We start from the raw sequence: 17,870 nt of genomic DNA on the forward strand, positions 1-17,870 counted from the left end.
ACACACAGACATATCTATGTTTGTATTCAAAATAATACCAATCCCAGCAATGGGGCTTCAAGAACAATTTTTTTTCCTGTTTACTTCATTACAAAATACATGCCAAAGATGAGGTGGAACCACAAAGAGGTGTCATCTAAACTCATATTTTTATCAGGAAATCTACAAAATGCCTCGAGTAAGAGCCAACATTTATAACTTTACTTTCCTCAGAGGCCATTTCTGAAAACCTTAGCACTATACATTATCTCTAAGATAAGTAGTAGTTTAAAACAAGTGGAAGTGGATACAATTAGTAGTACTCACTGACAAAGCAAAATAAAAGCAAGCACTTCACCTCTGAGATCTTCCTTCAGGGCAAAAACCAAGCCAGTTCATCAAAAACTAAGGGAAAACGTCTACATATACATTTCTACAGAATTTTTTTTTATCAAAATTACACACTGCAAATAACCTGAATTTTTTATGTAAATCCTAAAATATTCTTCAAAGTTGTTATTACTTGAAGACAAAAAGGGTATGATTTATTTTGAATACAACTGAAAAATCAAGGAAACTGAAAAAAAGACATTTCATAAAGGATGATTCTGTTTAGGAGCCCTAATTAAACATTTTTTCAAAACAAAAATAGGTTTATAAAATGCAGAAAAATACACATGATATAGGTACAGTCTTTTTTTCCTCTCCCTTAACTCAATGCTTTGTACATAGCAGGTACTGAAGGGTTGGTGAATATTTTCTCTTGCTCTTATTATGTTGCTATTTTCTCACTAAGGTCCTACATTCATGTTTCAATAAACCACTTTTCAAAAGGCATCCCAGTGCAGTACAACCTCAAGTAGGTACAATGGAGGTAGAAAGGCTCCCAGCATGGGTCCAGACCTGGGATGCACACTGGTGTCTATTGGTCAAAATCAAGACTGAAGAGGCCAGTTTATCAAAAAAAGGAATCAGGAGACCCGAGTTCTAATAATCCTTGCTCTTCCAATCAGCTATGTAAATTTAGGCAAGTTTCTTAAAATTCAGGGGCTTCAGATCTGAAGTGAGATTACTAAAGAATAATAGTGTTCTCTAGAGAAATAGGAAGTTTGGAGGAGAGAGGTGTATTAAAAAAAAGACGATTTGTTCTATTTCAGACAGGATCAGGACATCACAGACTTACAGCTGCATTTGACCTTTGAGGTTATCTAATCTGACCTCCTCATTTTACAGATGGGGAAACTAAGACCCAGAGAGGTTTTGTGAATTGCCCAAAGACATACATGGTTAAGTGATAAAGAAGGGATTCAAAATGAGATTTTCTGAAACAAAATCTCACACTTCTGCCTACTCACCAAACTGCTTTTCACAGAACCCCTATTTGCAATGCACAGAACACAAGATTTTCTCAAAAATAGTTTAGGAAATGTTTGTTAGCATACTTATAAAATGTTTTTCAAAGGGCAACAATATATTTGCATACATATCATCTCTGGTGCTTTATAATCAGGAGCTATAAAATGTGAAGATCTCCACGAAGCTGTTGGAGATGCTGGACTAGAGTTCATTAGAGAGATATTGAGGGTAACTATATAGATTTAGGAGTCGTCAGCACAGAGATGATTACTGAACCTATGAAAGCTGATGAAATTATAAAAGGGCAAAGTGTGGCACAAATAGAAGAGTCAAAATTTATAAAACCTACCAATGTCAGAGAAGAAAAACAATGAGAAATATAATGGCTTTGTGAAAACAAAATTCTATTAATACAAATTCTTTTTTTCAAAAAATTCAGTACCAAAATGGTAGACCAATAAGCAATTTTTGGCAGTAATGAAAGTTTAAGAAACACTGCTTAATAAAATTATAAAACCTGTGAGCATGTAATAATGTTTTTGGGAACTCAAAAATTATGATGGTTAAAAAATATATAGAATTAGAATATTTCTGCAGTAAATTTTCTGCTACCATTAAAATCAAGCTGCAGACTTCTATCAACTAGTAGTAATAATACTTGTGCTACCCACCTCTACGGGACAAGTGAGAAAATGGATAGAGAACATTTCATAGTTAAAAATTATTTTAAAAGTGCATTATTCTTATAACTAAATATTATTACATTTGAACTATAAAATAATGAAATTCATTTCAAGATAAATTATACCTTGTGTATTATAATCAGTAATACCGGTAGGAGTAGATTCATTCATGGAAGCACTGAAAGGGACTGGTTCATAAGGAGGAAAAGGACCTTCTTTTGCACTGCTTTCAGATGTGGGAGATGTTCCAAAAGATGAATGTGCAGGCATTTTTGTCTCAAATCCTGGCTTTTGTGAAAAATATCTGAGAAATGAAACCACAATGAAAAAAAAAATGATATGTTAGTGACCCAGAACAATCTTATTTTCAAAGTACTTGGATGAAAAATTTTAACATAGTAATTTTAAACAATATAATCAAATCTATCTTTAGGACTAAGACATAAAAACAAATGGTACCTCTAATCTAACACTCCCCAAACTTTTACACTTTAAATGAGAAACATGACAAGGATCAAAGACTACTCTAGTAATTAATAAAGTATTTTACAGAACTTTGAGAAGAAAAACACTAACTAAAAATTAGGTCCAGTTCTATATAACATTATCAGTAGATTCTTTACTAATGTGACTAAATCAAATCTTATAGAACAGATGAGTTTCATAGATGACACCAAGTGTAGCATCAATTTGACTCCTCTGAACCTCTGTGGCACCTGTCCCTATCACTCATGTAGCCTTTAGCCTATAGTAGTACGGTGTAAAAAACACTGAACGAGGCGTTTGAAGGCTGAAGTTCACAGTCCAGCTCTGCTACTTACTACCTATGTAATATAGGGAAAGTCCCTTGAAATCTCTGTTCATTATATTAGCAGTTTCCTCATCTATAAAATGAAGTCAATACCTGGACTGCTCCTCTAACAGGTTTGCTAAAAATTTCAAATGAGATAATATATGTAAAATACAATACAAATGTCAGCCACTATTATTTACCTTTTTATAACTGTTTTCCTGAACTAAACAAACAGCAAACCTCTGGAAGACAGATTCTATTGGAGTATACCCCTCTAATCCTAGACTCCAAGCACGATATGAGTTAAGAAATGTTTGTAATTAGTAATGATGATGACAATTATTGATCAATGTAAGAATATTCTTTTGGTGAGATCTATTATAGCATGTGGATTATAATACTTAACAATATCAAACCTTCTTAATATGATTTGACATATTTGACCAATGAGAATTTTGTTTTTGTCTTTCTGCCTACCACAGTGCTTGGTGCACAGTAAGCACTTACTAAATGCAAACACAAGCACAAAATAAATGCATATATTGATCGATATAAATTCATGCTGTTCATTTCTTTATTTATTTTGGAGGCAGGAACAGGGAGAGATGCTTCCTGGTCTTTGGTAGGCTCTATGAAATGACAGGAAGCCAGTGAGGTCAGGGTAGAGATAGACATTTTGAGGATAGCTTTTTGAATCAGCATGTTATTCACACATATATTTCTTCATTTGGTGAACATTTATAAATGCATACTATGTATAATATATTGGGTATTAGAAGAGATAATATAAATAAGATCTGGTTCTCGGGCTTCAAGAGCATACAGTTTTTAGAAAGGACATATACAGAGTCAAAGATAATATAAATCAGAATTACTATAAGCTCAGAAAGATTATAAATTCTGTAAGAACATGAGGGCAAAGATTTTTTTTTTTGCTTTTGTTATGCAATGGGGTTAAGTGACTTGGCCAGGGTCATACAGCTAGTAAGTGTTATGTGTCTAAGGCCACATTTGAACTCAGGTCCTCCTGACTCCAGGGCTGGTACTCTATCTACTGTGCCACCTACCTGCCCCAGAAAAGATTTTTTATGCCGATAACACTTCACAAAGGAAGTAGCATTTAAGCTGAACTTTGAAAGATGAGTAGATACTCAATATGGAGACATGGGAAAAAAGATATGTGAAAGAGTTAAAAGCATAGGCAATGGCACAGGGTGGGAAAGGCATGAAACGAGTTGTGGGGCACCTGAGTATTTAGGGGAAATAGTGTGCAAATCATAGATTCGGAGCTGAAAGGAACTTAGAAGTCATACAATCCAAACTTCTCACTTTAGAGATGAGGAATCAAAGCTCAAAGAGAAGTGGAAGAAACAGAATTCAAATCAGATCCTCTATTTCCAAATCCAGCACACTTTTCACTGTATACTAGATGGAGAAGCAGAAGAATTAGAACCAAGTCTTGGCTCTAACACTAGCTATGTGACCTTAAGCAATTTACTTAAAATACTATTCCTTCATCTATAAAATGGTGATAATATTTATATTACCTGGAATAATATAAATATGAAGATTGTTGAGATAAGGTTGTGGAGAGGTTGTTTTGAAACTCTAAAACACTACATAAATGTGAAATAAAGCCAGAAAGTTACACGGAAGCCAGATGATGAAAGGCCTTGAACTCTAGCTAAAAGCCAATGTTTCCTAAGCTGGGGCCACAGTGTGTTTCTTTCTATACATAAGCAAACATAACTGCTGCAAAATGAATAAAAACTATCTCACACATAAATACAAGTTTTCAGTAATGCTACTGTGATATAGAATATACTAATAAGTACTACTTTGATGTTTTATCATAGCATGGAGGTTACTCAGGGTTCTTAATGACTATGCTAGTTCAACATAAGCTGACAGTTCCTAAAACAAGCTGAAAAAAGCTCTGGCAATGGACTACATCTACTTTCTGAGGATGAGAGAAAGCTTTCTGAACTCAGATAAATATGGAAGGGGCTCATCACTAGTAAGTGTTGGGTGATGAATTATTGAGCCATGATAATCCATGAAATAAAGAAAAATATAAATGGTGCTCCTTTCTGTGCAGTCCCTTTCTATTTATGCAGTGATAGTGACGGTCATGGAAGAGAACAGTGATAAGAATCACAGCATTTAGACTATCTATAAACTGACTCAGCTGTTGGTACTATGTGAGATTCTCTTCCAATCACCAATCAGTGAACACTGTACTGAAGAAATGAATTATCTTAATCTTGACATTCTCATTATAAACAACACTAGAATTTACTGTAGCTGAACTAAAGAAAGGCTCATGGGTTCTTCTTTGCTAAAGGAACCAGTAGTTTTATTCAGGCTTCCAAAGGGAAGAAGTGAGAGAATAAGCACTTATTAAAATGTCTACTATGTTCCAGTAACTGTGTTGAGTTCTTCACAAATATTATCTCATTTGACTGCCCAAAGCAATTAAGAAACATATAATGGAACATATTTCGTATTGCCTTTCTCATGATAGGTATTTGCAAAAAGATATCCATAAAAAACAATTGCAGATCATGAACCAACATCTCTTACAGTGGATGAAAAGGTAGAGAATTCTACAAAGAACTTGATAATTTCTCTCCTCCAAATATATCAACAAATACTTTGACATTTAGTAACTTCAATGCAAAGGTGGGAATATGTGAAGATGAGGAATATGTGAAGATGAAGAGAAATACACTGGAAAACATGGTTCAGGAAAAAGGGATTGAGAAGGGCAAAAGATAAGTCAACTACAAAGCCTTGTGCTTATGTATTACTGATAATTTATTGAAGAAAAGAAGTGGTATGGCAAAGGACATCGAAGAACAGAATAAAAATGTAATTGATTATATTTTAACAGACAGGAAAATACTAATTACTTATGTGAGTAATAAAAGCCACTGTCAATCTATTTAGACTTACTAGAACAAAGACAAAAATTAATAAACACCTAATAGAATAAAAATGCAAAAAAGAGATGACAGATAATTGAAACAATTCAATCTTGACCTATTCAAACAAATTATGCATAATGAGAAATGAGTAACCAATAGAGGAATGCAGACTATAATGGCTTCATACAGAAATCCTAGACTCCGACTCCTCCCTTATTTCACATTTCCAAACAGTTTCCAAATCTTGCTGTTCCTACTTCTACAACATCTGAACTTCTGTCTATGCACATAGCTACCTCCTTTTTTTTGGGCCTTACCACCTTTCACCTGGACTACTGAAACAGCCTCCTTGTTTATCTCCTGGGCTTAAGTCTCTCCTCCCTCCAATTCATCCTCCATAGAGCTGCCAAAAATGAAAAATCTGACTACATCACTCCCTCATTCAGTAAATTCCAGTGGCTCCCTATTGCCTAATAGGGTAAATATAAACTCCTCTGGTTCTTAAAACCCTTTAGGACCTGGTCTCAACTTGTCTTTGTAACCTCATTATATATTACTCTTCTCCCACTCTGCACTCCCACTAAACTAGTCTTTTTCTATTTTTTTTTAACAGGGCCCTCCACTCCATTTCCACGCTTTTGCACTGGCCTTTCCTCATGTCAGCAATGCATTCCTTTCTCATCCTGCCTCACAGTATGCTCTCTTCTTCCAGGATAGATCAAGTACCACCTTCCTCACAAAGCCTTTTCTGATCATCAGCACACCTTCCACACTTTTCCTTCCCTAACTGCTTTGTACATAACTACCTTCTACTTATTTGTATATATATTCATTCTGTATGTTTAAATAGTGTTGCTTTGCCCAATAAAACATAAGTTCCTTCAGGGCAAGGATTTTTCTTTGTATCCCTAGACCCTGCAGGTACCTAGTAAATACTAGCTGACTGACTGACACAAATCAATTGTTATAACAGAAAGATTCAATAAGTTTAGAAAACAATTTAGTCAGCGAATGAGTCACACATTTTAGTCAAGTAGATAGACCAAGTTACCACTAGTTCAGAATATAAACTCTTAACAGAGATGAAGGGAAGATTATAAACAGGACCACATCAAAACATCAAAGACATGGAGAATACAAATAGTTTTTTAAAAAAGCTTAGCAAGAGACTCAACTAAGCAAAGACTTTCTGAGGACACTTAGAAATGAAAACGGGAGAACAAATATAAGAAAAACAGAAAAGATTTGCAAAGATTTTTATAAAGAAAACTTTTCATTATCAAGTCACTATACTTACATTTTAACATCACAGTCCAAGATGTGCTAACAGAGAAAGAAAAGACATTTAAAAAAACAAAGACGGGGCAGGGCTAAGATGGGAGAGTAAAAGCAGTGACTTGCTTGAGCTCTCCCCCAAACCACTCCAAATACCTGTAAAAAATGGCTCTGAATAAATTCTAAAGCAGCAGAACCCACAAAAAAGACAGAGTCAAATAAATTTACAGCCCAAGACAGCCTGGATGGTCGATCAGAAAGGTATATTGAACTGGGTGGGGAAAGGAGCACAGTTTGGCATGGGCGCGCAGGCAGAACAGGCCTCAGAGGACTGAATTCATGGGCAGCTGTGGCGGTTTCCAGACTTCTCAACTCATGAATGCCAAAGACAACTTAGAAGGTCAGCCGGAAAAGTCTGTAATTGTGGTGAGAAGGAAGTGTGGTCCCAGCCCCAGTGCAGCCCCAGGGCGGCTGCTGCTTCCAGAGCTTCTGGCCCACAGACTGAGGAGAAATCGAGTGGCTGATCAGAGGGGCATTGCAGGGATCTCTCTGCTGGTGCAGGATTCTCTTCCTTTGCCCGTGCTTGGATCTGGGTCATAATTCTAGGTGGCAATCTTGAGGCGAGGAAGAGCGCTGGTGTGGTGGAGCTTGTAGTGGAGCTGCAGACAAAATCCTCCTAACAGTTCCAAGGCAAAAAAAGAGTGCTTGTGGTCACTCATAGACCAGAGCACAGGCCAGGAAAGGAGTAAACACCTCGCCCTTGATCATACCACCTTGGAAGAACTGAAAATTTACAGGTCCCTAGAAGTATCTCTGAAAACAGCTGCACAAAACCCCCGAAGCTTGGAACATTCTCTACACTGGAAGCAGAGCCCTACCTTAACAAAGAGTTTAAAACTCAAGTAAATGGCTGGGATCATGAACGAACAAAGGCTCAAAAAAAGTCAGACCATAGAATCTTTCTTTGGTAACAAAGAAGATCAAAACATACACCAGAAGAAGACAACAAAGCCAAAGCTCCTACATCCAAAGCCTCCAAGAAAAATACGAATCAATCCCAGGCCATGGAGGAGCTCAAAGGAGTTTGAGAAACAAGTAAGAGAAGTAGAGGGAAAAACTGGAAAGACAAATGAGAGTGATGCAAGAAAATCATGAAAAACAAGTCAACAGCTTGCTAAAGGAGATCCAAAAAAATAATGAAGAAAACAACACCTTAAAAAATAGCCTAATCCAAATGGCAAAAGAGGTCCAAAAAGCCAATGAGAAGAATGCCCTAAAAAGCAAAATTTGCCAAATGGAAAAGAAAGTCCAAAAGCTCACTGAAGAAAATACTTCCTTAAAAATTAGAATGGAGGAGCAGCTAGGTGACATAGTGGATAGAGCACTGGCCTGGATTCAGGAGGACCTCAGTTCAAATCCGGCCTCAGACTAAACACTTGACACTTACTAGTTGTGCGACCCTGGGCAAGTCACTTAACTCCAATTCCCTTAAAAAAAAAATTACAATGGAGCAGACAACCCAGGCACTAGTTCCTAGCACTCTGTCCAGAGATGTCACAGAGGGCCCTACAACAGACAACACTCTGAAATTAAAACATGTAGGGAGGCCTAACCCTGGGAGGTGGAGGTCATCACAGAAACACTGGGAAACCAGTGTAAGAATAACCAGGTTCTAAACACCGAATCTAAATATAGCAAAGGACTAAGCCTGGCCCTGGCACATTTTTTTTCTTTTAAATTTTATTAATTTATTTTGATTTATCAACAATCACTTCCATATGCTTTTGGGTTGAAAATTTTTCTCCCCCTTCCTCCCCACCACCCTCCCCAAGATGGCGCATAATCTGATATAGGCTTTACATTTACATACCCATTAAACATATTTTCACATTAGTGAAGCTGTAAGTAAAAATTAAAGCACCAATAGGAGGAACCATCAGAAAGATGAACCAAAACTCAACAGAAGGTAAAAATAAGTGATAGCAATTTGACTTCCATAGTTCTTTCTTTGGATGTGGACAGCATTTTCCATCCCGAGGCCTCTGGAGATGTCTTAGATCCTCATAATGCTGAGAAGGGTTCAGTTTCACAATATTAGTCATCGAAAAACGTGGCTGTTATTGTGTACAAAGTCCTCTTGGTTCTGCTCACTTCACTCAGCATCAGACCATGTAAGTCTTTCCAGGTTTTTCTAAAGTCAGCCTGTTCATCCTTTCTTATAGCACAATAGTATTCCATTACATTCACATACCACAACTTGCTCAGCCATTCCCCAATTGATGGGCATCCTCTCAATTTCCAATTCTTCTGGCACAACATTTTAATAAAGGAATTAAAGTTGGAAATGAGAAAATTAAAGAAAACACCAGCCAGTATCAAAAAATTTTGCAAATCTAATTCCCTAACAATTGTATGCAGAAACTAAAAGAAAAAATTAGATCTTCCACAAGAATATCTAGAAATTCCACAAAACAGCTAGAAAAAATAAAGCGAGAAAAAACACTGAAAAAAACAAAAAAGCTCTTCAGAAAGAATTGGAATAAAATTAGAACAGACCAAATAAATCAATGATTCCACGAAACAAAAGAAATATTACAACAAAATCAAAAGATTCAAAAAAAGAGGAAGATAGATGACATAAAAAACAACTGATCTAGAAACTATGATTTTAAAAATAGAGTTCAAGAAATATATGAAAACTGCCCAGATCCAGAAGGAACAGCCCCTAAAGGAAAAGTTTAAGGAATGCCATAGCCAAATATAGATTTCCCATACATGTACTACAATGGAAAAAAGCAGTTTAGCTACCAAGAAACTATAGTCAAGATCACATAAGACTTGACAGATTCTTCTAAAAACCAGGGACCATGGAAGACAATATTCCAAAAGGTATAAAGAGATAACTTACAACCATGAGTAATAGAACTGGGTATAATCATACAAAGAAAAAAAAATGGACTTTTAAATGGAAGAGGACTTTTTTAAATGTTTCTGATGAAAATATCACCATTACGTAGGAACTGTGAATACAAATAAAAGACCAAGAGAAATCCAGAACAGTAAGTTTACGTGAGCAACTGGAAGGAGCTATATGATGTCATACTAACATTCTAATAAGGAGAGAAGAAACCTTAATGTCTTCAATATCCCTAAGCAAAAGGGAAAACATGGAACTGAACAAAATTCTGGAGTTAAAAGACTTATGGCATCTTCTAAATGGACAGCAAGAAAATAACACAAATTGGGGCAGCTAGGTTGCCCAGTGAATAGAGCATCGGCCCTGGAGTCAGGCAGATCTGAGTTCAAATACAGCCTCAGACACATAACACTTACTAGCTGTGTGACCCTGAGCAAGTCACTTAACCCCACTGCCTAGCCAAACAAAACAAAACAAACAAAAAAACCCAAATTTCTCAGCACCACATGGAACTTTTATAGAAACTGACCAGGGCAAAGGGATATTGCAAACAAATGTAAAAAAGCTGAAATAATAAACACATCCTTTACAGACCATAACACAATAAAATCAATGATTGATTCAGTAACCACAAACAAAAGATTCTATTCAAATGAAGACTTACCAATGAAATCCTAAATAATGAATAAGTTAAAGAACAAATCACAGAATCAATTAAGAGAAAGAAAATGACAATGATGAAACAACATATCAAAATTTCTGGAATGAAGCTAAAGCAACCCTTCAGGGGAAAAATCATATCCTTACAAGCACATTTAACAAAACAGAAAAAGAGGATTAATAAACCGAACATGCATTTTAAAAAATTAGAAAGTCAACAAAATAATCAATCCTATAATAAGCACCAAAGAGGAGCTATTAAAAATAGAGGGGAGGGGGCAGCTAGGTGGTGCAGTGGAGAGCTCTGGCCTTGGAGCCGAGTTCAAATCCAGCCTCAGACGCTTAACACTTACTAGCTGTGTGACCCTGGGCAAGTCACTTAACCCTGATCGCCTCACCAAAAAAGCAAAAAATCAAAACAAAACAAAAAAAAACCCCAAACAAAAAAAAAATTAGAGGGGAAATAAGATAAATTTTAAAAAAAAACCTCACACAAATGATAAAGAAAACTAAAGGCTGGTTTTTTGAAGACTAAAAAAAACCCCAAACTGATAAACTCTTAGCTAACCTCATTAAAGAGAGCAGAAAATCAAATCAATAAAATAGCAAATTAGCAAGTCGAAAGCACAGGAAAACCAGAAGAAATAAAAGGAATAATCAGAACATATCATGCATGGCTATATGCTAACAAAATTGAGAACATATAATAAACAGAAAAATATTTTCAAAAATATAAGATACACAAACTATTCAGAAAACCAGATAAAGATCTCAAATAACCCAATTTCAGAAAAGGAAATAGGTCTAGTTATAAAGGAACTACCAAAGAAAAAACTCCTGGTCCTGATGGATTCACAGGAAAATTCTATCAAACTTCTAACAGTTAGTAACCCATACTTCACAAATCAGTCTCAAAAACGGTGAAAAAAACACCACCCTAACAGAATCCAAGACAAAAACACAGAAAGAAAACCACAGGTCAATATCATTAATGAACAATGATTCAAAAATTTTAAACAAAATCCTGTCAAAGTAGTAGTTCATTATGATCAAATAGGATTTATACCAAGGATGCAAGAATGGTTCAACACTGGTAAAACAATCAACACAATTAATCTGTTAAAAAACCAAAACATCCAAAACCATAAGATCATCTCAATAGATGTGGAAAAAACCTTTGACCAAGTGTTACACTCTTTTATGCTAAAAACCCTACAAAGTATAGGGATGTAGGGACTTCTTAAAAAAATATCACAAGAAGTATCTAAAACCAAAAGCAAATATCATATTCAACAGGAATACACCAGAACCTTTTCCAATAAATATGTGACAGTGAAGCAAGGATGCCTGCTATCTTCACTATTATTTGATATAGTTCTGGAATTGCTAGCAACAGCAGCAATAAGACAACAGAAAGAAATTAAATGGCATAAATAAATAGGTAAATAGGAGATTAAACTATCCCTATTTGCTGATGATATGATATGATAACATGACACTTGGAAAATCCTAGGATATCTGTAAAGATACTGAAACAATAACTTCAGCAAAGCTGCAGGGCACAAAATCCTAAAAAATCAGCAGCATTTTATATAATAATAACAAAACACAAGAAACAATGACAGAAGGGAAAATCCAATTCCAAATAACTATGAAATGTATTAAATATCTAGGGATCAACTTGCCCAAGTACACAAAGGACTTGCATAGATTTAATTACAAAGTGCTCCTTAAAGAAATAAAGAACTTAAATAGCTGGAGAAATATTCAGTGCTCATGATTAGGCCAAGTCAATATAATAAAAATGACAATACAACCAAAATTAATTATAATTATAATTTTAATGCTATACCAAATAAATGACCAAGGGGATCATATTTAGAACTTCATAAAATAGTACCAAAATTCATTTGGAAAAACTGAAGATCTAGAATGTCAAGAGAAATGATGAAAAGAAGTAGGGAAGAACAGAGAATAGCACTCCCACACTTCAAACTATATTATAAAGCATCAGTCATCAAAACTATCTGGTATTAGTTAAAAAAAATAGATACAAATCAATGGAACACACTGGACAAAGGAGAATCAGAAACAATAGAATTCAATAACCCAATGTTTGAGAAAGTGGAAAACATAAATTCTGTAGTAAACAAACTTCTTATTTGCCTAAAAAAAAGTTCTCAAAAGAAGAATTTCCAAGTTTTAAAAATCACATGAAAGAATGTTCCAAACCACTAATAAGACAAATGTCAATCAGAACAACCCTGAGATTTCATCTCGTACTCTATGAACTGACAAAAAATGTCAACAGTCAATAATGGAAAGACTGTAGAAGAAAGACACAATAAGAGACTGTTGGTGGCCTCCTTATTTCTTGACACATACTCTTCAATCCAGTGACACTGGTTCCCTAGCTGCTCCATAAACAAGACACTCCATCTCTGTACCAGGCATTCCTGGCTGTCCCCCATTCGTGGAATACCCTTCCTCTCTGGCTTCCTTTAAGCCCCAGCTAAAATTTCACCTTTTACTGGAAGCTTCCCAACTCCTCTTAATTCCAATGCCTTCCCTCTGTTAATTATTTCTTATTTGTCCCATACATAGCTTGCTTTGTGTATTATTTGTTTGCATAGTTTCTGCAGTTGGATTGCAAGCACCCTGAGGCAGTCTTTTGCCACTTTTTACACCCAGTACCTGACATATAACAGATTCTTAAAATATGTTTACTAAATGACTGGTAGAGCTATGAAACAGTACAATCATTTTGGAAAGCAATTTGGAATTACGTAAACAAATTGACTAAAATGTCTATATCCCCTGAGCCAGAGATTCCAAGGAAGCCACTGGTAAGAAGAAAGCCTCAATTTACTCCAAGACATTTATAGCAGTGTTTTTGTGATAGCTAAGAACAGGAAACAAATTCAATGCTCCTCAACTGGGAAATGGCTAAACAAACTGTGGTACATAAATGTAATGAAATATTACTGTGCTGTAAAAAATGATGAATGTGATGAAAACAGAGAAGCATGGAAAAGACTGTCATGAAATGAAGCAAAGTGAACTAAGTAGAGTTAAGAAAACAATATATACAGTAACTACAACAACGTAAATGGAAAAAACAACTACATACTAAAAAATCAGAAGCAAATTTAACAAAATCATAAAGATTCTGAAGCAGGACTCAAAGGAAGAGATGAGAGGATACCTCCAAAACCTGGTTCAACCATCCCCTCCCCTCCATGGTGTTACATATTGTAGATGTTTTCAGGCTTTTTCAATGTATTTTCAATCAGTTGTGTTGATTTTTTCTTCTTCTCTAAAGATACTATTTTTAATATAGAATGGTTCTCTGGGAGAGGAAAGGAAAGGATACTTGGGATAACTACGATGACATAAGAAATGGAAAATAGCAATTAAAATTTACTTAAAAAATAAAAATAAAAGGATTGATACAATTGCCTCTTGGGTATAAGCAAGCAGAAAAGATCCTTGCTCCACTGGATGAAACAGTTTCAGTTGTGGGTTTTTTTTCTTTTTAACTCTTAAGATAACAAGGTAGTAACTAAAATTCTCACTAGAGATGTACATTTCATTGAATTTAAAGCAATCTGAAGTACAAAATGAAGGAATAAAGGAATTAAATGAGTTTAGCAACTCATATGAAGATAAAATATTATTCTGTGACATGCAATCCTGTAGGATGCCTCTCTGTATTTTAAGGTAAGGGTAACTAAGTCCTGTTCCATTTTATGCAAAATTAGATTCAGCTTGCAGCAAGTGGAAAGTTGCCAATGCAGTCCTAGGCAAAGTTGTCATGCCCTTGATCAATGGCAGCATTTAGCTGACTTCCTATAACTTTTATGACAGGAACTTAACATTTTTAAGAAGTTATTAAAAAAAATCAGAATTTTCCTTACCCAGGTGATGCAAGTCGACGTTCCTGTCCCAGACGCAGAGCTTGTCCAAGAGGAGAATTTTCAAGCCGTTTAAATTTCTCTTGGCAGGTATTCACATAGGAAATTTTTCCAGCAAAGTATCCCATTACACAAGCAACTTAATTATAAAGAAACAAATTCAACTCACAACGTGCCTATTGGCCAAAACTTTTTTTTCAAAATAAATAAAAAATAAAATAGACTGTAGTTCTAATTATGCCTTTAGTTCAGAGAGGAATATGAGGTCCTAAGACGTAATTCTGCAGGCAATGCAATGAATAAGCTTGACATGTTTTTGTATCTCAGACCCAAAGATATGATCCAAGAAAATGAACTGAGATTTTTTAAAAAAATAAAGTTATTACTTAAAATTAATGAGCCTAACTTCATTAAAGTGAAATCAATCAACATTGATTTTATGAAGGTTCTAGAAAACAAGATAACAGTGGAAAGAGCACTGAAACGAGTCTAAAGACAAAGGTTTTCATCTTAGTTCTACTATTTCTAATAGTTCTAGTATTTATCAACTATATGTTCTTGGAGAAGTCATTTAAGTCACCCATCTCACTTTATTCACATATAAAATGTGAATGATGATGATGATAGTAATACCAAACCTATCTTAACTGTTGTGAAGATCAGTAATATAACATATTTGTAAAAGAAGTTTAAGAAAAACAAAACTGTAAAGTACTACATGAAAGCAAAATATTGATACTTTCCACATTTTTACTATGATAAAGTCCATTTAGTACATCTACATAAAATATTTGAGTCTTCAATTGTAATTAGATTAATTACCAAACATATTGAAGTATGGATATGTTGTTTTTCTTTTTATTACATTTTAAGATTTGGTGCTAACTAAATAGTTTTGGTTCATACTATGTAAGTAGATCAAATTCTCTCATATGAGAATATTACATGAAAAGAATATTTTATGGATTAAAATGACAACAAATTCGATAATGTTTAAAATTTCACTCAGAAAAAAATGTTGCATATTTTTAGAGAATAAGACCCAAACAAAATTAACACCAATGACTGTTTTATACTTACATACAAGTTTAGGGACAGAACCATATTTAGGGTGACTGGAAAGAATTCCTAAAAAATAAAGGTAACTTCTCAGTAAGTAACATCCAGTTTTTAAGGGGTGGGAAGGAAGATATACATTTATATAAATAATATGATGTTTAAAAGGTTTTACTTTAACTATAAGGATTTAAACTAGGATTATATAGAATGTACTATGTAAGAAAATTTAATAATAAAAGTTACAAAATTTTATCTTTAAAATGAAATCTGTAACATTACATATTAGTAGAAAGTAAGAAATTGTTTTGAGTAGTATAAAGCCCCCTGAAAAACTGGCACAGATAAAAATTAAACAAATTAGACTTGTTTTGAACAAGAAGAATATTTAAAAGGTAAAATATAAAGTTTAAAAGGCATTTATCTCCCTCAACATACTTTAAAGACTAGAAAAAGTCTAAGGAAAAAACCTCCAAAAGTTCTAAACTGGTCACTGAGAGGAGACCAGCATTAGGATCAAAGCAGCTGCTTTTCAATGCCCCTGCAGGCTCTTGATCTCTTTCTGAAAATTCATTCCCCCTACTCACTCCTAGTCCAACTCTAACAGAAGACTCTCTTTATGTTAGGAACACACTGTTTAGATCCCAAATAAACGATCAGTTTCTGTCTCCACCAAACTGTCTGTACACCAACAACCTTCCTCCTTTCTAGCACTTCTAAATATTCCTTCAAATATCATAGCTCAATCAATGTAATCAACTAATCACTCCCACATGTGCTGAAGAAAAAGCAACTTCAATATACCTCTCCACCTCTAGTTCTGATGTCATTTAGGCCTGATGTCATTACTAGATACTTTCTAGCTATGAGTGCTGGATCTTTCAGATGCAAAATATTTATTGTTAATGACAATTATGATGATTATGGGAGAGGCCCTTAAAGCAGAAGCCCTGAGTTCTAGTTCTAGTTTTGCCACTAACTCTGAAGTTACTAAACCAATATTTATTAAGCACTAGTTACTATTTGCCAGAGCCTGTGCTAGGCGATACAGATACCAAGAAAAATGAAAAGCTGCAATCTTATTGTTCTGAGAATACATAACATATACACAAATAAATAAAAAGTAATTTGAGAAGGGAGAGTCCACTAACAACTAAAAGGATTAAGAAAAGCTCTGCCTAGGCAGGACTACCTAAGTTGAGACCCCACATTTTACACCCAACAGGCCCACAGAGGCAAAATGACTTATCTTGTGTCAACAAGCTAGTAGTGGAAGGGCCTGCCCTAGAGCTTCTCAATCCACTGCTCCTTTAACTAGACTACTTTACCTCTCTCCAATTAATTGTTTGCATCTTGAGGAAGGGGCTTGTTAACCCAAATGAATTTGTATTTGGTGGGATAGAAGATATCCTTGAACAAGGAGGACTTCTAAGTGTTTTTTGCCTCTTCCTTTTCAAGCAATAAATAATTCAACAAGCAGTGATTAAGTTCTTATGTGCCAGATACTGTGCTACTCCCTGAAAATACAATTCTTTCTCTCAAGGAGCTTATAATCTGGAGAGAATTATGTACACATATAAGTACATACAGGATAAATACAAAATAAAAACAAGTTAGTTAAGAAGGAAGGGCACTAGCAGCTGGGATAAAGAAAACTTGTGTACAGAAGGTGGTGCCTGAGCTGCAGAGGTGAGACAGGACTGCATTCCAGACATGACTAACAGCTGATACAAAGGCATGGAACCAGGATTTGGAGGGGCCCATTTGCAGAACAGAGATAAAGCCAATTTTGCTGGAACGCAAAGTGTGAGAACAAGAGTAATGTGTAATAAGGTTGGAATCAGGTTGAAAAGGACTTTAAAAACCAAGCACAATCCCTGGCACATTGTAGAGTTCTAGACTAGGACTCAAGAATCAGTAAGACCAGACTTCAAACCTGCCTGGCAAGTCACTATAAAATGGGGACAACATGTTGTGAAGATCAAATGAGGTAATATAAGGGGAAGAGAACAGTCATGCATTTGTATAGCACCTATTAAGTGCCAGGCACTATGCTAAGTGCTTTTAAGAAGATTATCTCATTTGATCCTCACAACAATTCTGTGAAGCAGGCACCTTATTAGGATAGGTGACTTGCTCAGGGTCACAGAGCTAATAAATGCCTGAGGCTAAATTTGAACTCAGGTCTTCCCAACTCCACGCCTAATGTTTTATCCAATGTGCCATCAGGTACCTGTATAGAATACTGCAAATCTTAAATCAATATATAAATATTGAGGAGGAAGAGAAAAGGAGTATTTCAAAAACCCA

General features: G+C 35.1%; 1 protein-coding gene across 6 annotated transcripts in view; it reads right to left on the reverse strand.

The window, feature by feature from the left end:
* Positions 1-17,870, reverse strand: part of OCIAD1 (OCIA domain containing 1) — a 42,581-nt gene that overhangs the window by 6,366 nt on the left and 18,345 nt on the right. For all 6 annotated transcript variants that reach the window (XM_020990307.2, XM_020990308.2, XM_020990321.2 and 3 more), the window contains 3 exons: positions 15,585-15,632; positions 14,508-14,643; positions 2,144-2,322 (listed from right to left, as the gene is read on the reverse strand). In XM_020990307.2, coding sequence (XP_020845966.1) covers positions 2,144-2,322; positions 14,508-14,643; positions 15,585-15,632 — 363 coding nt within the window. The remainder of the gene's footprint in view (positions 1-2,143; positions 2,323-14,507; positions 14,644-15,584; positions 15,633-17,870) is intronic.

This window comes from Phascolarctos cinereus, unplaced genomic scaffold, assembly GCF_003287225.1.
Source record: "Phascolarctos cinereus isolate Bilbo 61053 unplaced genomic scaffold, phaCin_HiC Scaffold_9;HRSCAF=440, whole genome shotgun sequence".
Lineage (NCBI taxonomy): Eukaryota > Metazoa > Chordata > Mammalia > Diprotodontia > Phascolarctidae > Phascolarctos > Phascolarctos cinereus.